The sequence below is a fragment of the Tursiops truncatus genome, chromosome 8 (assembly GCF_011762595.2).
Source record: "Tursiops truncatus isolate mTurTru1 chromosome 8, mTurTru1.mat.Y, whole genome shotgun sequence".
In the NCBI taxonomy this organism is placed as follows: domain Eukaryota; kingdom Metazoa; phylum Chordata; class Mammalia; order Artiodactyla; family Delphinidae; genus Tursiops; species Tursiops truncatus.
The window spans coordinates 101,781,383-101,798,694 of record NC_047041.1 but is presented as its reverse complement, the minus strand read 5'-3'; the positions used below and the strand labels follow the sequence as shown (position 1 = coordinate 101,798,694).

Sequence of the window (17,312 nt, the reverse complement as noted above, 5' to 3'; positions counted from 1 at the left end):
GGTCTGTGACCTTGGGCAAGTCACTTCTCCCCTCTGCCAAACTGGAATCAGAGGCCCATCCCGTAGGTTTGTTGCAAGGATTCGATGAAATCACAAAGGCAACACACTCGGTAAATGTTGGTTAAAACTGCTAAAAATCACTGATGACTATTGGTAGGCAGCAGAGTACGATGGTCAGGAGTACAGAGGAAAGGGACTTCCCCACGGTCCAGTGGTTAGGACTCCGCACTTCCACCGCAGGGGCACGGGTTTGACCCCTGCTGGGGGAACTAAGATCCCGCAAGCTGCAGGGCATGGCCAAAAAAAACCCCAAAAAACAGAGGAAGCACGGGGGTTGAGATCCCAGCCCCTCCACGTGTCACGTACCTTCTCTGTTTCCTCATGGGCAACGTGGGGCTGGTTATAACAGTGTCTACCTTCTAGGGCTGTGGCAAGGATTAAATCAGTTAATATATACACACATGCATCATGGAACATTTCCACAGCTCGTCACAACAGCCAGGTGAGAGTTGTTATTAATCAGTCAACAGTGCGGCCCCGGTGAGACTGCTCGTGGAAGTAAATCCCAGCAGATGCCCTACGGGCGTGTTTTGCTCAGAGCTTTGTTGCTGTGGACCCCTGTCTGCTTGCAGACTCCATCCCAGTAGCACCTCTGCAATGAGCACATTTCACTGAACAACCTAAGTAACGCTCCAGGGAAAGATCTTTTCCATTCAAAATAGGTCAACTCTGCTCTTTCTGGTGGGCCGCCAGCCCCGCGCATCCACCTCCTCTGCTGAATGTCACCCGTGGGACCCCAGGGGAAGGGCAAGTGTGTGGGCTGCTCCATTTTCAGAGAGCAAGTCCCCTCCAGACCCCCATCGAATTGATTTTTTGGACAAACTCTGGGCTACTTCCTTCCTTGGCAGAGGACGGGTCTGGGCTCCTCAGGTAAATATTTTCACGAGGTGTCTACAGACCTTTCCAGCCACACTCACTCCTCAAGTGAGCTCCTCCAGTCTGCTGGCCTTAAAAGACATCTATCACCTTCCAGGTCTGCCCGAGTTTACATATCTCAGGACTGACCTCTCCCACAAAGTCCAGACTCGTATCCAATGGCCCATTCGACAACTCCACTTGGATGATGAATAAGCATATTAGTTAATTTGACATGTTGAAATTCAGACTTTCCATCTGCCCCATCTCAGTCAAGGCCACATCCATCCTTCCTGCTGCTCACGCCAAAATTCTGGTGTCATTGTGGACTCCTCTCTTTCCTTCACTCTCCACACCCCAAGCATTAGCAAACCCTGCTGGTGCCGCCTTCAGAATACACACAGAATCCAGCCACTTCTCCCCTCCACCACCATTAGCACGCTCCCCCAAGCCCCCACCCCTTCTCATCCGGATCACTGCAGTAGCCCCTGCGCCCAGCTTCTGCTCTTGCCCCAAGTCTGTTCTCTACTCAGCAGCCAGAGTGATCCTGTTAAGACTGGAGCCTGTCCTGCCTTTGTTTAAAACCCTCCAATGGATTCCCACCCCCTCTCTTTTTGGCTGCGCCGCACATCTTGAGGGATCTTAGTTCAACCAGGGATGGAACCCAGGCCCCCTGCAGTGGAAAAGCCGACTCCCAACCACTGGACTGCCAAGGAATTCCCGGGATCCCATCTCTTGAGGAGTAAAAGAAGAAGTCCTTACCATGGCCTACTAGGTCCTGTGTGATCCATCTGCCCCATCTACCTGCAGGTCCCACCACAAGCACCTGCTTCAGAACACGGGAGCCGTTGCACTGTTGACTTATGCTTGGCCTTCGATGCCAAAACAGACCTGAAACCGTGGACCTTTTTAATGTCTTGTGATTTTGCATGTGTGTGTGTGTAATTTCTCAACGAAAGTGACATCATACTTCTTTTGCTTAATAGTATATTATGCTTATCTTTCCATGTCAGTACATGCAGAGCTACCTCAGCCTTCACACTGGTTGTCACCATATGTCTGACATGATGTACTAAACTCATCTCCTCCTGTCAGACACGCACACAGCTTCTGCTAGCTTCCCTGGGACAGACATTGCAGCAGTGACATCCTTGGAAATGCGCCTTTGCACGTGAGGTATTTCTGCAAGATAAGTTCCTTTAAGCAAACTTGCTAGCTGTCAGCAATTTAATTTTGATAACGCTTAATCACTGTCCCCAAATGCTCAATCAATATAGATTTCAATCCACAGTGTTTACACTCTCGCCAGCAAAACATAGTATAATTTAAAGAAATCTTTGCTGTGCTCACTTCAGCAGCACATATACTAAAATTGGAACGACACAGAGAAGATCAGCGTGGACCCTGTACAAGGATGACATGGAAATTTGTGAAGCGTTCCATATTAAAAAAAAAATCTTTGTTAATCTCATAGGTGAAAAAATACGAACTCGTTGCTATAACTTGCATTCCCTTCATTATTTGTGAGATGCGTATATTTTCCTATCTTTATGGGCCATTTGTGCTTCCTCTGTGAATTCCCTGTTCGCGTCCTTTGCACATTTCTCTTCTGGTCCTCGGGCACAGGGCGCTGAGTTGATTATGTTCCTTATTTCACAGTGTATGAGAATCACCAATGGATACAAGGTCAATCTCTTGTTTTGGTTTAGCATTTTTTTCTCCTTTATCTTTGCTCTTCATTCCCATCTCACTTAAATAGGAATGGCTCTGTGAAGTATCTAATATCGTGTTTATGCATTGGTGGTTTTAGTTTATATAAATGTATTATGCTGTTGACCTCATTTTTGTTCCTTACTCTTCTCTCTGAACGCCACGTTTTGAGAAGCTGTCTGTTGTTTCTGACTGTTGCCTAAAGTTCTGTAGTTTGCTTCCATTACGCTTTACTATGCATTCCCCTGAGGTTGGATGCCAACGTTGCCCCCAACTTCTGTTTCCACACAGGACACTGCAGTCAACGTCCTCGTATACGCCTCTTTGTACATCTGCACGAGAATTTCTGGGGCTTATTTACCAAGGATTGAGAGTGTGGGATCTTGAAACAAATGTATATCTCTTTTTAGATTGCTTGAAAAAGAAGTTGTACCAGTTTATATGCCTGCAAAAGTGATAAGGAGTTCTGTCGGTCCACACCCTCACCAAACATCAGTATTCACCTGATGAATTTTTACTCACCTGATGGTTATAAAAGGGTATCTCCCTGGGATAAACCATAATGGAAAAGAATACAAGAAAGAATGTATATATGGGACTTCCCTGGTGGTCTAGTGGTTAAGAATCTGCCTTCCAATGCAGGGGATGCGGGTTCAATCCCTGGTGGGGGAACTAAGATCTCACGTGCCATGGGACAACTGAGCCTGTGTGCCACAACTAGAGAGAAGCCCATGCGCCCTAACAACAGATCCTGCATGCTGCAACGAAGATTCCGTGTGCCACAACCAGGACCGATGCAGCCAAATAAATAAATAAATATTTTTTTAAAGTATATATGTGTATAACTGTGTCACTTTGCTGTACAGCAGAAATTAACACAACATTGTAAATCAACTACACTTCAATAAAAAAATAAATTTTAGGGACTTCCCTGGAGATCCAGTGACTAAGATTCCGTGCTCCCGATGCAGGGGGCACGGCGTCGATCCCTGGTCAGGGAACTAAGATTCCACATGCCACGCGGTGCGGCCAAAAGAAAAATACATATATGTATATATAAAATGAATGAAAAAAAAGGTATCTCATTGTAATTTTAACTGAATTGTGCTGATTACTTCTTTGACCCCATCTTCATTAATTTTTTGCCTTTGGGCCAGTTCAGTTCAGTTCAGTTCAGGGGTACTTGTTTCTGCTCATGGCCATTTCTCTATTGTGTTTCTTGGCTTTTTCTTATTAACTTGCAGGAGTTCTTCATTCACTAGGTTGCAACCAGCTATCTATCAACATTATCTCTGATGGCCTTTGTGGAGCAGAAATACTTAATTGTTTTGTTTGTTTGTTTTTGTTGTTGTTGTTTTTGCGGTACTCGGGCCTCTCACTGCTGTGTCCTCTCCCGTTGCGGAGCACAGGCTCCGGACGCGCAGGCTCAGCAGCCATGGCTCACGGGCCCAGCCACTCCGCGGCACGTGGGATCTTCCCGGACCGGGGCACGAACCCGCGTCCCCTGCATCGGCAGGCGGACTGTCAACCACTGCGCCACCAGGGGAGCCCGAAATACTTAATTTTGATGTGCTCAGATCCATAAATGTTTTGAATGAGGGTTTGCATTCTGGATGTCTTAAGAAGTCCTTTCCCTACCCCTAGGTGGGGCATTCTTCTCTATTTTATGCTATTAGATCATAATTTAACATCTGTGTTCAGAGTGAAATGCTCTACACTTTTCCTTTTCTGATACTGTTCTTTTCTGGTTTGGGAGTCACCTGAGGAAGTGGGCAGCCTTTTCTCATTCTCTGTTTTCTGGAACAACTGGTATAAGATAAGGACCATCTCTCTGTTCCTTGAAAGTCTGGTGGGCTCCACTGGGACCCTTTGGCGCTGGAGTCTTAGATTATAATCTTCTTTACTGGTTATTGATCTATTGAAGTTTTTGATAGTTTTGTACCAATTTTGGCGTTTCACACTTTTCTGAAAAGGCCTTCACTTTGATTAAGTTTTTATTTTGGGTGACATACAATTATTTGTAACATTCTTTTTTTTTAAATTGGAGTATAGCTATTTTACACTGCTGTGTCAGTTTCTGTAATATTCTTTGATATTATGGCATTTTAAATTCTCTGGGGGCTCGGAAGTCGGGTCATGTGGCCCAGTGGCCACGGGAAGGTCTTGGGATTGGTCCTAAGCATGATGGAAAGTGTGAGAGGATGTTAGAAGACCCATTTTGTCACGCGAAACCCCCCGTCTACTTGAAGATTATAAAGGGTTGGGAGGGTGGATTCTGGAAGGAGAATTTTGTGATGAGATTGATTTAGAAAGGGAGTCCCAACACTCCCCTCAGGGACTAGGGCTGGGGTCTGCCTTCTAATCCCAAATCTGGGGAGAGGTGTTTCAAGAAAGCTGCCTGGAGAGCTTGAGATGGGCTACCTGAAGTCGTGGCAGCCCAGTGGATCAAGGGTACAGGAGACTTCCAGAAAGGCTGCGGAGCCACGGTGGGAACTGGCCAGCACTGTGGAGAAACATGGCACAGAAAGTCACGACTTCATCTGAGGGCATAGAGACAAGTTTCCTTTGGAATTTTAGAGGGACATTGGGAGACAAATTATCCTTTATTATATCCCGCGCATCTTGTATTGTCACAGTAGCCTCACAGTAGAAGATTTTGAGGGGAGGAAGTGATGGGGGCTGATTCAGGGCCTTTTTTTTTTTTTAAGATTTTTTTTGATGTGGACCATTTTTTTTAATGTCTTTATTGAATTTGTTACAATATTGCTTCTGTTTTATGGGGGGGGGGTTGTTTGTTTGTTTTTGGCTGCGAGGCATGTGGGATCTTAGCTCCCTGACCAGGGATCGAACCCACACCCCCTGCATTGGAAGGCAAAGTCTTAACCACTGAACCACCAGGGAAGTCCCTGATTTAGGTGGTTGTTGTTTTGTTTTTTTTCTTTGAGGCAAGGAGTAGTGACTTTATTCACAACACCGGCAGACTGAGAAGATGACGGGCTAGTGTGCCCAGAAAACCATCTTATCGGGGTCTGAATGCCGGTTTCTTTTATAGAACAGAGATGGGGAGCAAGTGAGGAAGTAAAGTAAAAAGGCTATTAGCTTTGCGTGGCTTGGCCAGCATCGGGGAGGGGACGTGTTAATTTCTTCTTTTCTGCAGCCATTCACAGGTGGGCAGTGGGCAGCATGGATGAATATCCCTTCCTCCTGGGGCCTCGATCTGTACACTGTGTAACTTTCTTTCCACAAGTGGAGACATCTGAGTTGTTCCCCCGATGAGAAAGACTGCCTGTGTCCAGCATCATCTACGAAACTTCATCAGAGATTCCACGAAGCCCCTACTGTGTCCCAGCCCCTGTCAGGGTCTGGTACAACCAAAGTGCTCAATAAATATTTGTTGGGTGAATGAACTAAATTCACCTCTCTCCCTGGCAGTGTTAGTCAAACTTATTTGCCCAGGATATATTCAAAAGACAAGCAAGGGCTTCCCTGGTGGCGCAGTGGTTGAGAGTCCGCCTGCCGATGCAGGGGACACGGGTTCGTGCCCCGGTCCGGGAAGATCCCACATGCCGCAGAGCGGCTGGGTCCGTGAGCCATGGCCGCTGAGCCTGCGCGTCCGGAGCCTGTGCTCCGCAACGGGAGAGGCCACAACAGTGAGAGGCCCACGTACCACAAAAAAAAAAAAAAAAAAAAAAAAAGTAGGAAACAACCCAAATGTCCGTGGAGGGATGAATGAATCAACAAAATATGGTATATACATTAATAGACTAGTGTTCAACCTTAAAAAGAAATTCTAACACATGCTACAACATGGATGAACCTTGAAGACTTTATGCTAAGTGAAATAAACCAGACACATATGGATAAATATTGTATGATTCCACTTATATACGATGCCTAGAATAGTCGATGACATAGAGACAGGAAGTAGCACAGTGGTTACCAGGGGCTGTGGGAAGTGGGGAATGGGGAGTTGGTGTTCAATGAGAATAGAGTGTCAGTCTGGGATGATGAAATAAATTCTGGAGATGGAGAATGGTGGTGGTTGCACAACGTGACAGTACTTAGTGCCACTGAACTGTTCACTTAAAACTGGTTAAGGGAATTCCCTGGCGGTCCAGTGGTTAGGACTCCGCGCCTCCACTGGGTCAGGTACACGGGGACCAGGAACTGGTTTGCTCACAGCCTAAGGCCAGCACCTAGCACAGCCTGGCACTAAGCAGGTGGTCAGCAGATCTCTATAAATATCTCTGTTAACAACGCTTTTATGAGGCCCATTTTATACTAAGGAAACTGAGGCACAGAGAGGTGGGGTTATCTGCTCAAAGCCACAAGGCTGGTAAGGGGTGGTGCCAAAATACAAAATACATACAAGGAGTGTAGCCCGGAGCCCAGACTCCTTGGTGGGGGTGAGGGCTCTGCTCCCTGGAATATGGTAGGGAGGTGGATCCTGACGGGGAGATGGGACCAGGTAAGTGATGAAGTGGGGCCTTTGGAGGAGCAATGGAGGCCCCGGCCCCTACCTCATCCTCCGTCCCCCGCCCCGAAACTGTTTGGCTTCCCTGCTACTTCAGATGTAACTTCAGACAAAGGTGGTGCGCGGGGGCGGGGAACCCACAGACAGAAACAAAACTCAGAGAATTTAGGGGAAGGGGAAAGTGAAACCAGCCCTGGGCACAGGGCAGGGGTGGGAGAGAATCAGTGGCTGGAAAAAAGGGCAGCACCCCAGCCCCTCACAGGAACAAGGAAGGGTGAGGACTCCAATGGCCAGGGTCCCTGCATACCTGCTGGCTGCTGCTTCCACACACCGGCCTCACTGGCACCCCCCACCCAAACTGGTTGTTTGCACATTTGTTCATCGGAGCAGGTTGACCTTTTTCTTTTGTGCTCTTCTCGCCAGAGCCCAGAGCAGTGCCTAGCACAGAGTAGGTGCTCAGGAAATATTTGTCGAGTGAGTGAAGGAAGGAAATACCTATGACCCCAAGAGCACTGCAGGGCCACTGTTTACTTGTCCTTATAGGACACTGTCTAGGAGGATCAATTCGTTTGGCCCATTCTGAAGATGACAATTGACAATATTTTTTGGTTTTGCTTTAAACATGGAGTGCATAGACTTAGCTGTTCATCTCTTTGGTTTGAGCACTTCAGGCACCACCAGGGTCCTGAAAAGCCTTCCTTTAAAATGGACTTTGCTTGGGAATTCCTTGGTGGTCCAGTGGTTAGGACTCCGCACTTCCACTGCATGGGACACAGGTTCGACCCCTGGTCGGCGAACTAAGATCCTGCAAGCCGCGAGGCGTGGCCAAAATAAATACATTAATTAAATAAAATGGACTTTCCCTTTCAGCCCATCCCCATTCCCATTCTTGCTCCCCACAGCGCCCCACTCTTCTGCGTCTAGAGCATGTCCTTCCAGTCTGCCTTCCAGGCATTGATTTCCATCTGTGTCAATTACAGGCACCATTTATTGAGTGCTTACCATGTGCTAGGCACTGTGCTAAGCACTTTATATGTCACGTCTCATTTATTCATCATACGTCCCTGAAAGAGGTGCTATTATTTTCTTTTATATATAAATTTATTTATTTTATTTTTGGCTGAGTTGGGTCTTTGTTGCTGCACGCGGGCTTTCTTTAGTTGCAGCGAGTAGGGGCTTCTCAATGCGGTGGCTTCTCTTGTTGCAGAGCACCGGTTCTAGGTGCGTGGGCTTCAGTAGTTGTGGCATGCGGGCTCAGTAGCTGTGGCTCACGGGCTCTAGGGCGCAGGCTCAGCAGTTGTGGCCCACGGGCTTAGTTGCTCCGCAGCATGTGGGATCTTCGACCAGGGCTCGAACCCGTGTCCTCTACCTTGGCAGGCAGATTCTTAACCACTGCACTACCAGGGAAGCCCAAGAGGTGCTATTATTGTCGCCACTTTACAGATGAGGAAACTGAAGCACAGAGAGCTTAAGTCACTGGCCCAAGGTCACAGAATAAATGGCAGAAATATACGGCATTGCTGTGCTTGTCTGTGTTTTGACTTTCCATAAAAACTGCTGTGCTATAGATCTTGTTCTACATTTTTCTGTTTTTCTGATATGTTGAAGCTTTGTCCACATTGCTACCTGCCATGCAGCACCCCAGTGACAGACAGCTTGGCAGCCTGTAATACTTCACCACTTCTAACCATGCCTAGGGCATGTCTTTCTCTTTGGGAGAGGTTTTACCCACGAGTGGAACTTCTGGAAGTCACTTAGCCATCATACTGACCTTTCAAACACGCCAGAAGCACCTGACTTCTGTGTACCCACCTCCCCACCAGCCATCAGTTTTATCTTTCTTCCTTTTTTTTTTTTTTTTTGGCGCTTGTGGGATCTTAGTTCGCCGACCAGGGATTGGCCCCGGCATTGGAAGCGTGGAGTCCTAACCACTGGACCGCCAGGGAATTCCCTTATCTGACTTTCTGTTCTTGCCAATCTGACGGGTCTCATGTGAGATCCTGTGTTTTCCTTTGTAGCTTTCTGATTACTGGGGTGGGTGCAGAAATCTTAGCGCTTATTCCATTTCTAAAAATAACATTTGAATACACACAAGCACACAAAATAGGAAGGACATGATTTCAGAATAAAGAAAGCTCACTCTGGTGATGGGAGGTGAGTGTCGCCCAGGTCCTGCCCCACTCCCCAGCTACAAGGAACCCCCTGAGAGAGTCCAGAGCTACCTGCCACTCTCACCAAACACTCTGCCAAGGAGAGGAGGGACCAGGACCCTGGTGGAGCACCTGGATCACAGGTGTCACTCCCTTGCCGCAGTTCCTATAGCCTAGAAGAGTGGGAACTTGGTCCCATCCACGTCCTGGAGACAAGCTTACCACACCCAAGAAGGAATGGGGGGACCTCAGAACTCCACCTCCCCACACTCTGGACCCCTAGGCAGGCCAGTGTACAAGCCCCTGCCCATCTCTGTGCCAATGAGCAAACTCGGGGCACTCGTCCCACTTCCTGAGCCTCAGTCTCCTCCTCTGTAAAATGGGAGGTGATGGGAACACCTCTCCGAGAGAGTGGACTCAGATACAACGCTGGGTCATGCTGCACTCAGATACACAGCGCTGCAGATCAGTCCACCAGGCCAGTGGGCGGTGGGTGAGGTCACTCCCACCCCTTATCTCTCCCTCCTTCCCCCTCACCTCCTCCTCCAGCCCCTGGGGACTCCAGGTGTGCCAGCCCCGGGGGGCGGGGGGCAGGTGTCGGGGAGGAGCCCACACCACTACCTTCTCTCCCTCCACGAAGCTTCTGGGACCCTGAGGGGCCGTCAATGCCAGAAGGACACCCCTTAGCCAAGGTGGGCTGAGTACAGGGCTGGTGCCTCCTGAATCTGGGTCCCGGGTGGTGGATGAGGACGTGGGAGCTGGGGGAGACCACAGGGAAAGCTGAGCGGATCAAATCTCAATCCTGGCCTTTGCTCTCACTGTCCCCTCTGCTCTTTCCCCACCGATAGCCTGTGGCCTGCACACTCCTCACTTAAGAGGGCTTTCTACTGAAATCTCACCTTATCAGTCTCCCCTGAACGCTGCATAGAATGGCTGGGGCCACCCGTCCTGTCCTGCCTGGGATTCCCCACTCCTTTATTATGCTTCCTTTTCCCCAGTACACGTTATCGCCATCTGACATACTATTTATCTTCTTTATTGTCTGTCTCTCTCCATCAGAAACGAACTCCAAGAAACGCTTTCTTCGTGTAATCACCACTACCTGGAATAGTATCTGGTGTGCAGTAGGTTCTCAATGGACATGTAGATAAAATAAAGTTTTTATGTTGTATCATAAAGGTGTGTGTATCGTTAAGTGTGCAGCTTAGTATATTTTTATATATAACCATCACCCAGTTCAAGCTATGGAACATTTCCAGAAGGCTTCCCAGTGACCACCCCCATCAGCCCCCAGCCCAAGGTAATCGTTACACTGACTTCCATCACCATCGGTTAGTTTCACCTGTCCCTGAACTTTATTTAAATGAATTATGTCATAGCGTGCACTCACTCTTTTGTTAGGTTTCTTTTGCACAACATAATGTCTATAAGATTCGTCCTGATACTGCGTGTCACAGTGGTTTGTTCTTTTGTGTTTCTGTTTTATTATATATTATCCTATCATTTATTTATTCATGCTCTTGTTGATCGGATTTGGATTGTTTCCAGTTGGGGGCTATGAACATTCTTGTACGTGTCTTTTGGTGGCCGTATGCCTAGGAGTGGCATCGCCGTGTCACACGGAAGCGTATGTTGATAGACTCGATGAGAATCTGCAAAAGCGTTCTCTTTCTTCTTTTTTTTTTAATTTATTCATTTGGTTGCGTAGGGTCTTAATTGCAGCAGGAGGGCTCCTTAGTTGTGGCATGCAAACTCTTAGTTGCGGCATGCATGTGGGATCTAGTTCCCTGACCAGGGATCGAACCCGGGGCCCCCTGCATTGGGAGTGTGAAGTCTTATCCACCACGCCACCAGGAAAGTCCCTTCTTTTTTTCCCTCCAAACCGTTTTCTAAGGTGGTTGCACCCACTGCCATTCACCCCAGCAGTGTGAGTTCTGGCGTCGCCACCTCTACCCTAGCATAGGTGGTATCAGATTTTATTTATTTAATAAAAGAGCTTTTTGTTTATTTATCTAATTTATTTACTTTTGTTCCCCACCCAGGGATTGAACCCGGGCCCGCAGCAGTGAGAGCGTGGAATCCTAACCATTGGAGCACCAGGGAATTCCCAGACTTCTTAGTTTCTGTCTTCTGGTGGGTGGCTGGCAACTCATTTCCCTGCTGGGTGATGATGTTGGGTGCTTAATAAACGTTTGTTGAATGGATCCTTAAATGGGCTGTGGAGGGGGGGCTTTCCACTTGGCAGGGAGGGGTGGGTCTGTACTCTTCACATGAAGGTCACAGCTGCTCCCTCTTTCACACACTGGTCACACTTACACCCTGGGGCACAGTTGATGCCGGGCTGAGGCATTCAGGCTCAAGGCTCCCCAGTGGACAGACAATAAAGAATGACAATCATCTGGTTCCCAGGAAGAGCTCTGCAGATGGGGTACTGAGAGGCTGCCCCTCCCTGTGCCCAGTGGTACCCAGAGGGCAGGGCAGAGCCATCTTTTCCCATTCCCAGGAGGCACCCAGAGGCCAGGCCCCGCCAGAAGCACTGTCTCCCTGGGGCCCCTGCCCTCTGCCTCAGGAGGCCACACTCCTAACACTCGTCAAAGGCTGGGTCAGGCCCTTCCCAATGGCCCATGAGGTCCTGCGGCAGAAGCTGGCTGGTCACCCAGGTTGGCTAGACCACCTTCCCCAGCCTCCCTCGGGTGGGACCCTGTGACAGGTCCAGTGGGAAAGTAAACAGAGGCAATGGGACCACTTCCAGCCCTGGCCCAGGAAAACCTCCGCAGGCTGAGACTCCCCGTTCCGCAGTGACTTTGAAAGCCATGAGTTGAGGGTGGTGGGGCCACAAGATGGAAGGAGCCTGGGCCCAGAAGTCCCTCTTGGAGAAGCACGGCCCACTGAGCAGAGAAACCCCGTTATGAACCTTACGTGGGCAAGAAATACATTTCTATTGTATTTCAACCTACACATATTGAGTTTGTTACATTAACCCTTTACCCTAACTAATAGGTATAACTCGTACATAGAGTTTAGTACATATAACTAACACAGGTAATAACTAGGCCCCGTTTTACAGATGAGAGAACTGAGACAGAGAAGCTGAGAACTCGTTCAAGGTTAATAAGTGGAGAAGCCAGGATCTGAATCCGGGACTAATGAGGTTCTACTCATAAGCACCCTGTCAAGACTGAGTCAACAGGCTGAGGATGCAGAGACCCAGGGCAGCGGCTCCTGGGCGTCTCACTCCCACCTGCACCTCCTGGATGAAGGGAGGCTGCTCCCTGCACCCTTGCCTCCTCGCCTTCCCCAGCCATCGCCCACCCTCTCCGTGCAAAATCTCACCTTTTGGACAGATCCCAGCAACGGGCTCCCAGGGTCTCTTTGTCTCCCACCCACGTGCCTTGCATGGCTTGGCAGGCCTTCGGCTCCGTGGACCCCAGAAGCTCACCCTCCCTGGGACTGTGCCCAACTTGCTGCTGGAGAAAACCGCTTGCTCCCTCTCCGGGGCCAACAGGAAGCACCTCCCATGCACAGTCCTTGCCAGCCAGAGCTCTCTTAGTTACAAGTAACAGAAAGCCAGCTGGCTTCTAGGGAGAAAAATTTTTTTATTGGCTCACGTGACTAGGAAGTCCAAGGTATACAGGCATCAGGGTCCAGGTTATCAGATGTTACCAGAAGATGGTGCCTCTGAGCCTCCGGGCACTGCTGTGCTGGCCCTGTGCTCAGTCAAAATCACCCTTTGGGGTGGGAAGCAGCTTTCAGCACCCACCAGCCTCCATTCCGCCAGCCTTGCTACCCCAGTGTGGCCACTGTCATCCTCACCTGGACTCCTGAGAGGGTTCCCTGCTGCCACCAGAGCCACGCGGAAGCCAGCGGCGATCTTGTCAAAACCCTTTCCCAAGGGTCCCACCTAAAGTCCCAGGGCTCAGGTGTGTTGCCCACTGGGGTCATGACACTGCCTACGTACTCACGGCGGTCAGAGCCTGTTTGATTGGCCAGGCTGGCGGTTCCCATGCCTCAACCCCACGGAGTGCAGTCAGCTGCACACACCACAGGCTGAGTAGGGATGTTTCCCCAAAAGGAACCGGGGGCTTTCCTTTCTTACACCTAGAGCAGGAGCAGATGAGAAGCAGACAAGACCCATGTGCCCTCAGGCTCCAGCTGCCCTGGGCCCACCCAGGCCTGCCATGGTGCCTCCCACTTCACAAAGAAGTCATACGCCATCAGATAAAAACCGAATACCTCAGTCCCCCACCAAAACCTACTCAACCCCTCTCCCCAGTTAGGCTGGGGTTGGCTTCGGGCAACCCCACCTCACTCTATCAGTCCCCCCTCCCATCCCTTCAGCCCCTTCAGTCTGCATTTCTGCCATCTTAAAAAATAACCCCCCCGGGGCTTCCCTGGTGGCGCAGTGGTTGTGAGTCCGCCTGCCAATGCAGGGGACACGGGTTCGTGCCCCGGTCCGGGAAGATCCTGCATGCCGTGGAGCGCCTGGGCCCGTGAGCCATGGCTGCTGGGCCTGCGCGTCCCGAGCCTGTGCTCCGCAGCGGGAGAGGCCGCAATGGTGAGAGGCCCGCATACCGCAAAAAAATAAAATTAAAATAAATAAATAAACCCCAATCCGTTCCTCCGTCCTCACTCTGAGCCACTGCCCTCTCCCACCTCCCCTCCACGGTTCTGAGTGTTGCTTCCACTCACCTCCAAGTTTCTCACCTCGCTGTCCCGTCCACAACCCCCAAGCCACTGAGGCATCCGACAGCTGAGTTCTCCCTCCTCCCACATGCCCCTGGGTGGGCACCGCAGTGGCTCCTGGGGGGCCCTTGGGCTGGCTGCTCTTCAGTCTATTTTGGTGGTCTGCCCCAGCCCTCCCCTCTCCCCGATGCTCAAGGTTCACACACCTGTCTTTAGCCCCCTATGTCCAAGCGCCCACTCCACTCCTCTCCTCAGTGGCCTCACAGGCACCCCAAACCCATCACAGCCAAACTCGAGATCTTGCTAACCCTCTTCTTCCTATTCTCCCCCAGCCCCACCCAAAGAAACCTGGGAGTCCTTGAGGATCCCCTGCCCCTGATGCAGTCAGTCATCAGCGTCCAGGATTCCCGACAGCACGCCATGCCTCCCCGCCCGCCTCACCAAGCCACTGCTCCCTGAAGACACACATCTACCTCGCGCCCGCAGCTCCAGGGTCTGCTCAGGGTCACAGCCTGCTCGCTCACAAGCCAGCCTTCAAGGCCGCCACAACCCCACGTACCTCTGCTCCCACTGCCCCTCCCCACACGCCCTGCAAGGCAACTGGCCCAAGCTCTTGTTTACAAGAGTGTTGCCGTTTCCTGTCCCGTCTGTCCCTTTGCAGCAGCCCAGAGTGAGCAGAATGGTCTCCATTAGACAGACAAGAAGAGGCCACTCACAGAAGGGCAGAAACCTGCCCAGGCTCACACAGCACAATGAGACAGGTTGTCTCCCAGCATGACCGGCACCAGCTGGCTCAGGCCCTCTGCCACTCTGATCCGCCTTCCTTCCATCAGCCCCCCGGTCTTGCTCTGGCAGAACCGTGGCCTCCGGCCCCTCCCTTCAGTCAGCTGCTGTCCAGACCACCACGGCTCCTGGCCCCAGCTCAGCGTGGGGAAGGAGGTGGATGGACGGGAAGGAGGCCACAAAGCGCTGGACACAAGCTGGGACAGACACTGGTGCTCCCTTTTATTGTTGTTTTATTAATAAATTTAAGAACAGCTCTAACTTCTCTCTCCCCCCAGAGCAACTAAAACCAACTAAAAGGGGGTGGGGCCTGGGGGGCAGAGGGCGCTAGGAGTCATAATCCTCTTCATCCTCTGCGTCAGGTGCTGAGGGGCCTGGGGGTGCTGGGGGTAGAGGCAGAGACGAGGTGAAGGGCATGAAGGGTGTCGGGGGGCTGCAGGGCAGAAAGCAGGAAAGGAAGATCAGGCCACTCTCTGGTGCAGTTTCCTGCCCACTCAGCCCCACCCGGTCCTCCACACAGGCAGCTCTGGAGCCCAGCGCCCTCTGTACCAACACGGAGCCAAGCCGAGAAAGGGGAAGGATCCAGGGCAGGTCACACAGCCTCACCCAGGGGGAGGGGACCTTCTGAGAGCACAGTATTCAGCCTTTAAGGTCTCCTCAGTTCCTCCCCTCCTATCCCTGAAATTTGCTACAACCAACAGAACCAAGTGGCCAGGGAGGCCAGGAGGGACAAGTCAGCCTTGGGGTCGGCTAGCCCTCTCTTGGTGCCACTGAACTGCTTACCTCTGAAAGTGGACAGGGGGGTGGCTGGCCTGGGGTGGGGCCTGTGGTGTCTCCTCTTCGCCGTCAGTATCTGTATCCTCAGACTCATCCTGCGAATAAGGCAGGAATGAGAAATGACCAGAAAGGCATGGGCTCATCACTGGAAAGCAGAAATAGGAGATGGACCTCCGTAGCCCCAATTTACAAGCAAACAAACCAAAACGAAAAGCTCACAGGTGAGGTTGGGACCAGGCCTCCAGCCAGCTTGGCCTGGCCGGATGCAAGGCTGCCCTGCGGGGCAGGACAGAGGGCTGGGGCCGCACTCACCTCCTGCTCCGAGTCTGTGCCCGACAGCTTCTTGTCCTTGCCCTTGCTTCCCATCCCACCATTCTTCCGGTTGCTGCTCCCTGGCTTCCGGCCCCTTCAGGAAGGTATAGTGCATCTGCCCAGAGGTCTCTCCCCTCCTTTGCCACCCGCCAGCCACCCCCAACCCCAAGGGCCTTGGCCTTCCCCACCTGGACACTGGACCCTGGCTCCCCACCTGCGGGGACCCTTGTCCCCATCCATGTGATTTTCTTCCCCGTCCCCCTGCATGTCAGGCACAGATGCCACCAGGTCCTTCAAGAAGTCAAATTGCTGCTCCAGCTCAATGCACTGCTTCCTGGAAGAGGTGGGGAGGGGATGGCACTCAGGTGGGGCACAGCCATCTGCACCCTCAGCAAGGGGCTCTCTGGATGTCAGGGGAATGGAGCCTGGAAAATTTCAATCCCAACCATCCCCCCCTTTGCTAGAACACTCAACTCCTCCTCCCAAGTTCAAACCCACTAGTCTTTGAGGCCTTGCTGATCTCCCAGCACCTCCTACCTCCCGCACTATCAGGGCACAGCCTCTCCTAAGCGTGTGAACTCCTGGAAGAGGACCCCAACCGGGCCCTCCCAGAGCAGAGCCACTCACAGGTGGGACGTGGTCATGGTCTTGGCGTTTCGGGACTGGGTCACTTGGCAGGCCTTCTTCAACAGTGACTCCAGGAAAAGCTCGAGCGCCCGAGCTCAGGGGGGTCAAGGAGAACGCCCGGTGGTGTACCAGCCCACACAAAGCGACCCCAGGCTGCCGGCCTCCCCCACCTCCCTCAATCCGACCAGCCCCCAACAGGATACAGATGATGACAGGCACAGCCGCCGCCACCTTCCCAATCTCTTCATCCGTCTGCATGATCTTCTTGATCCGTGCCTGGGGAGGGGGTAGAGAGCTCGGACCCCGTCGCCTCCGTCCCGGAAGGGGTGCTTAAGTGGGGGGAGAGAAAGGGAGCATCCCAGGAGAAAGGGGGCGGGGGGCACCGACGCTGAGAGGGCACGGAAGGGGGCGGGGCGTCCGGGCCCCCGAACATCGCGATGCGCCCTACTCCCTAGCCGGGCCTGGGCCGGAGCCTCCCGAGAGCCCGGCCCGCTCCTCCGGGGCCTGGCCACGTGCTCACCGGCGGGAACCGCGCGTTGTACTTCTTCTTCTTGCTCGGCATCTCGGGGCCTCTCTCGCCGCGCCGGGCCCAGCGCCGCCGCCCGCAGCCTCCCGGCCCACGGGCCTGCTCGTCGCCCGCCCGCCGCGGTTCCCCCGGGTCCTGGTGCCGCCCGCTCCGCCCCCGCCGCTGCCCACAGGGTCCTAGCGCCGCCGGTCACGACACCGCCGCAGGGCCCGAGCGCCCTCGCCTTAGAGCCTCCCAGGCGGTGCGCGTCTGTCGCGGACTGGACCGCCACTCCCGCTCGCCCCCAAGGCCAGAAGAGAGAGCGTTAGCCCCGCCCCCCGCAGGCCCGCCTCTCCTCGCGTTCCCTGACTGCCCC

General features: G+C 52.1%; 1 protein-coding gene and 1 non-coding gene across 2 annotated transcripts; one reads left to right on the top strand and one right to left on the bottom strand.

Annotated features, from left to right (window-relative positions):
- Positions 1 to 2,257: 2,257 nt before the first annotated feature.
- On the top strand, positions 2,258 to 2,364 carry LOC117313484 (U6 spliceosomal RNA). The gene has a single exon (XR_004527990.1). It is a non-coding gene; the product is annotated as a U6 spliceosomal RNA (small nuclear RNA).
- Positions 2,365 to 14,931: 12,567 nt separating this feature from the next.
- Positions 14,932 to 17,241, bottom strand: DRAP1 (DR1 associated protein 1). Its single transcript, XM_033861114.2, has 7 exons — positions 16,952 to 17,241; positions 16,635 to 16,707; positions 16,432 to 16,525; positions 16,019 to 16,138; positions 15,805 to 15,898; positions 15,499 to 15,587; positions 14,932 to 15,148 (listed from the first exon to the last, which is right to left on the bottom strand). The coding sequence occupies exons 1-7, from the start codon at positions 16,991 to 16,993 to the stop codon at positions 15,043 to 15,045; spliced, it is 618 nt and encodes a 205-aa protein (XP_033717005.1). The 5' UTR covers positions 16,994 to 17,241; the 3' UTR covers positions 14,932 to 15,042.
- Positions 17,242 to 17,312: the final 71 nt, after the last annotated feature.

What these genes read in the sequence shown, in the direction of transcription:
- DRAP1 (XM_033861114.2), bottom strand. Translation starts at nt 16,993, where the DNA reads ATGCCGAGCAAGAAGAAGAAGTACAACGCGCGGTTCCCGCCG. An exon ending in ACCATGACCACGTCCCACCT is followed by an intron (nt 16,139 to 16,431) that starts GTGAGTGGCTCT and finishes CACCTCTTCCAG; the next exon opens with GAAGCAGTGCATTGAGCTGG. An exon ending in GCACAGACTCGGAGCAGGAG is followed by an intron (nt 15,588 to 15,804) that starts GTGAGTGCGGCC and finishes CCTTATTCGCAG; the next exon opens with GATGAGTCTGAGGATACAGA.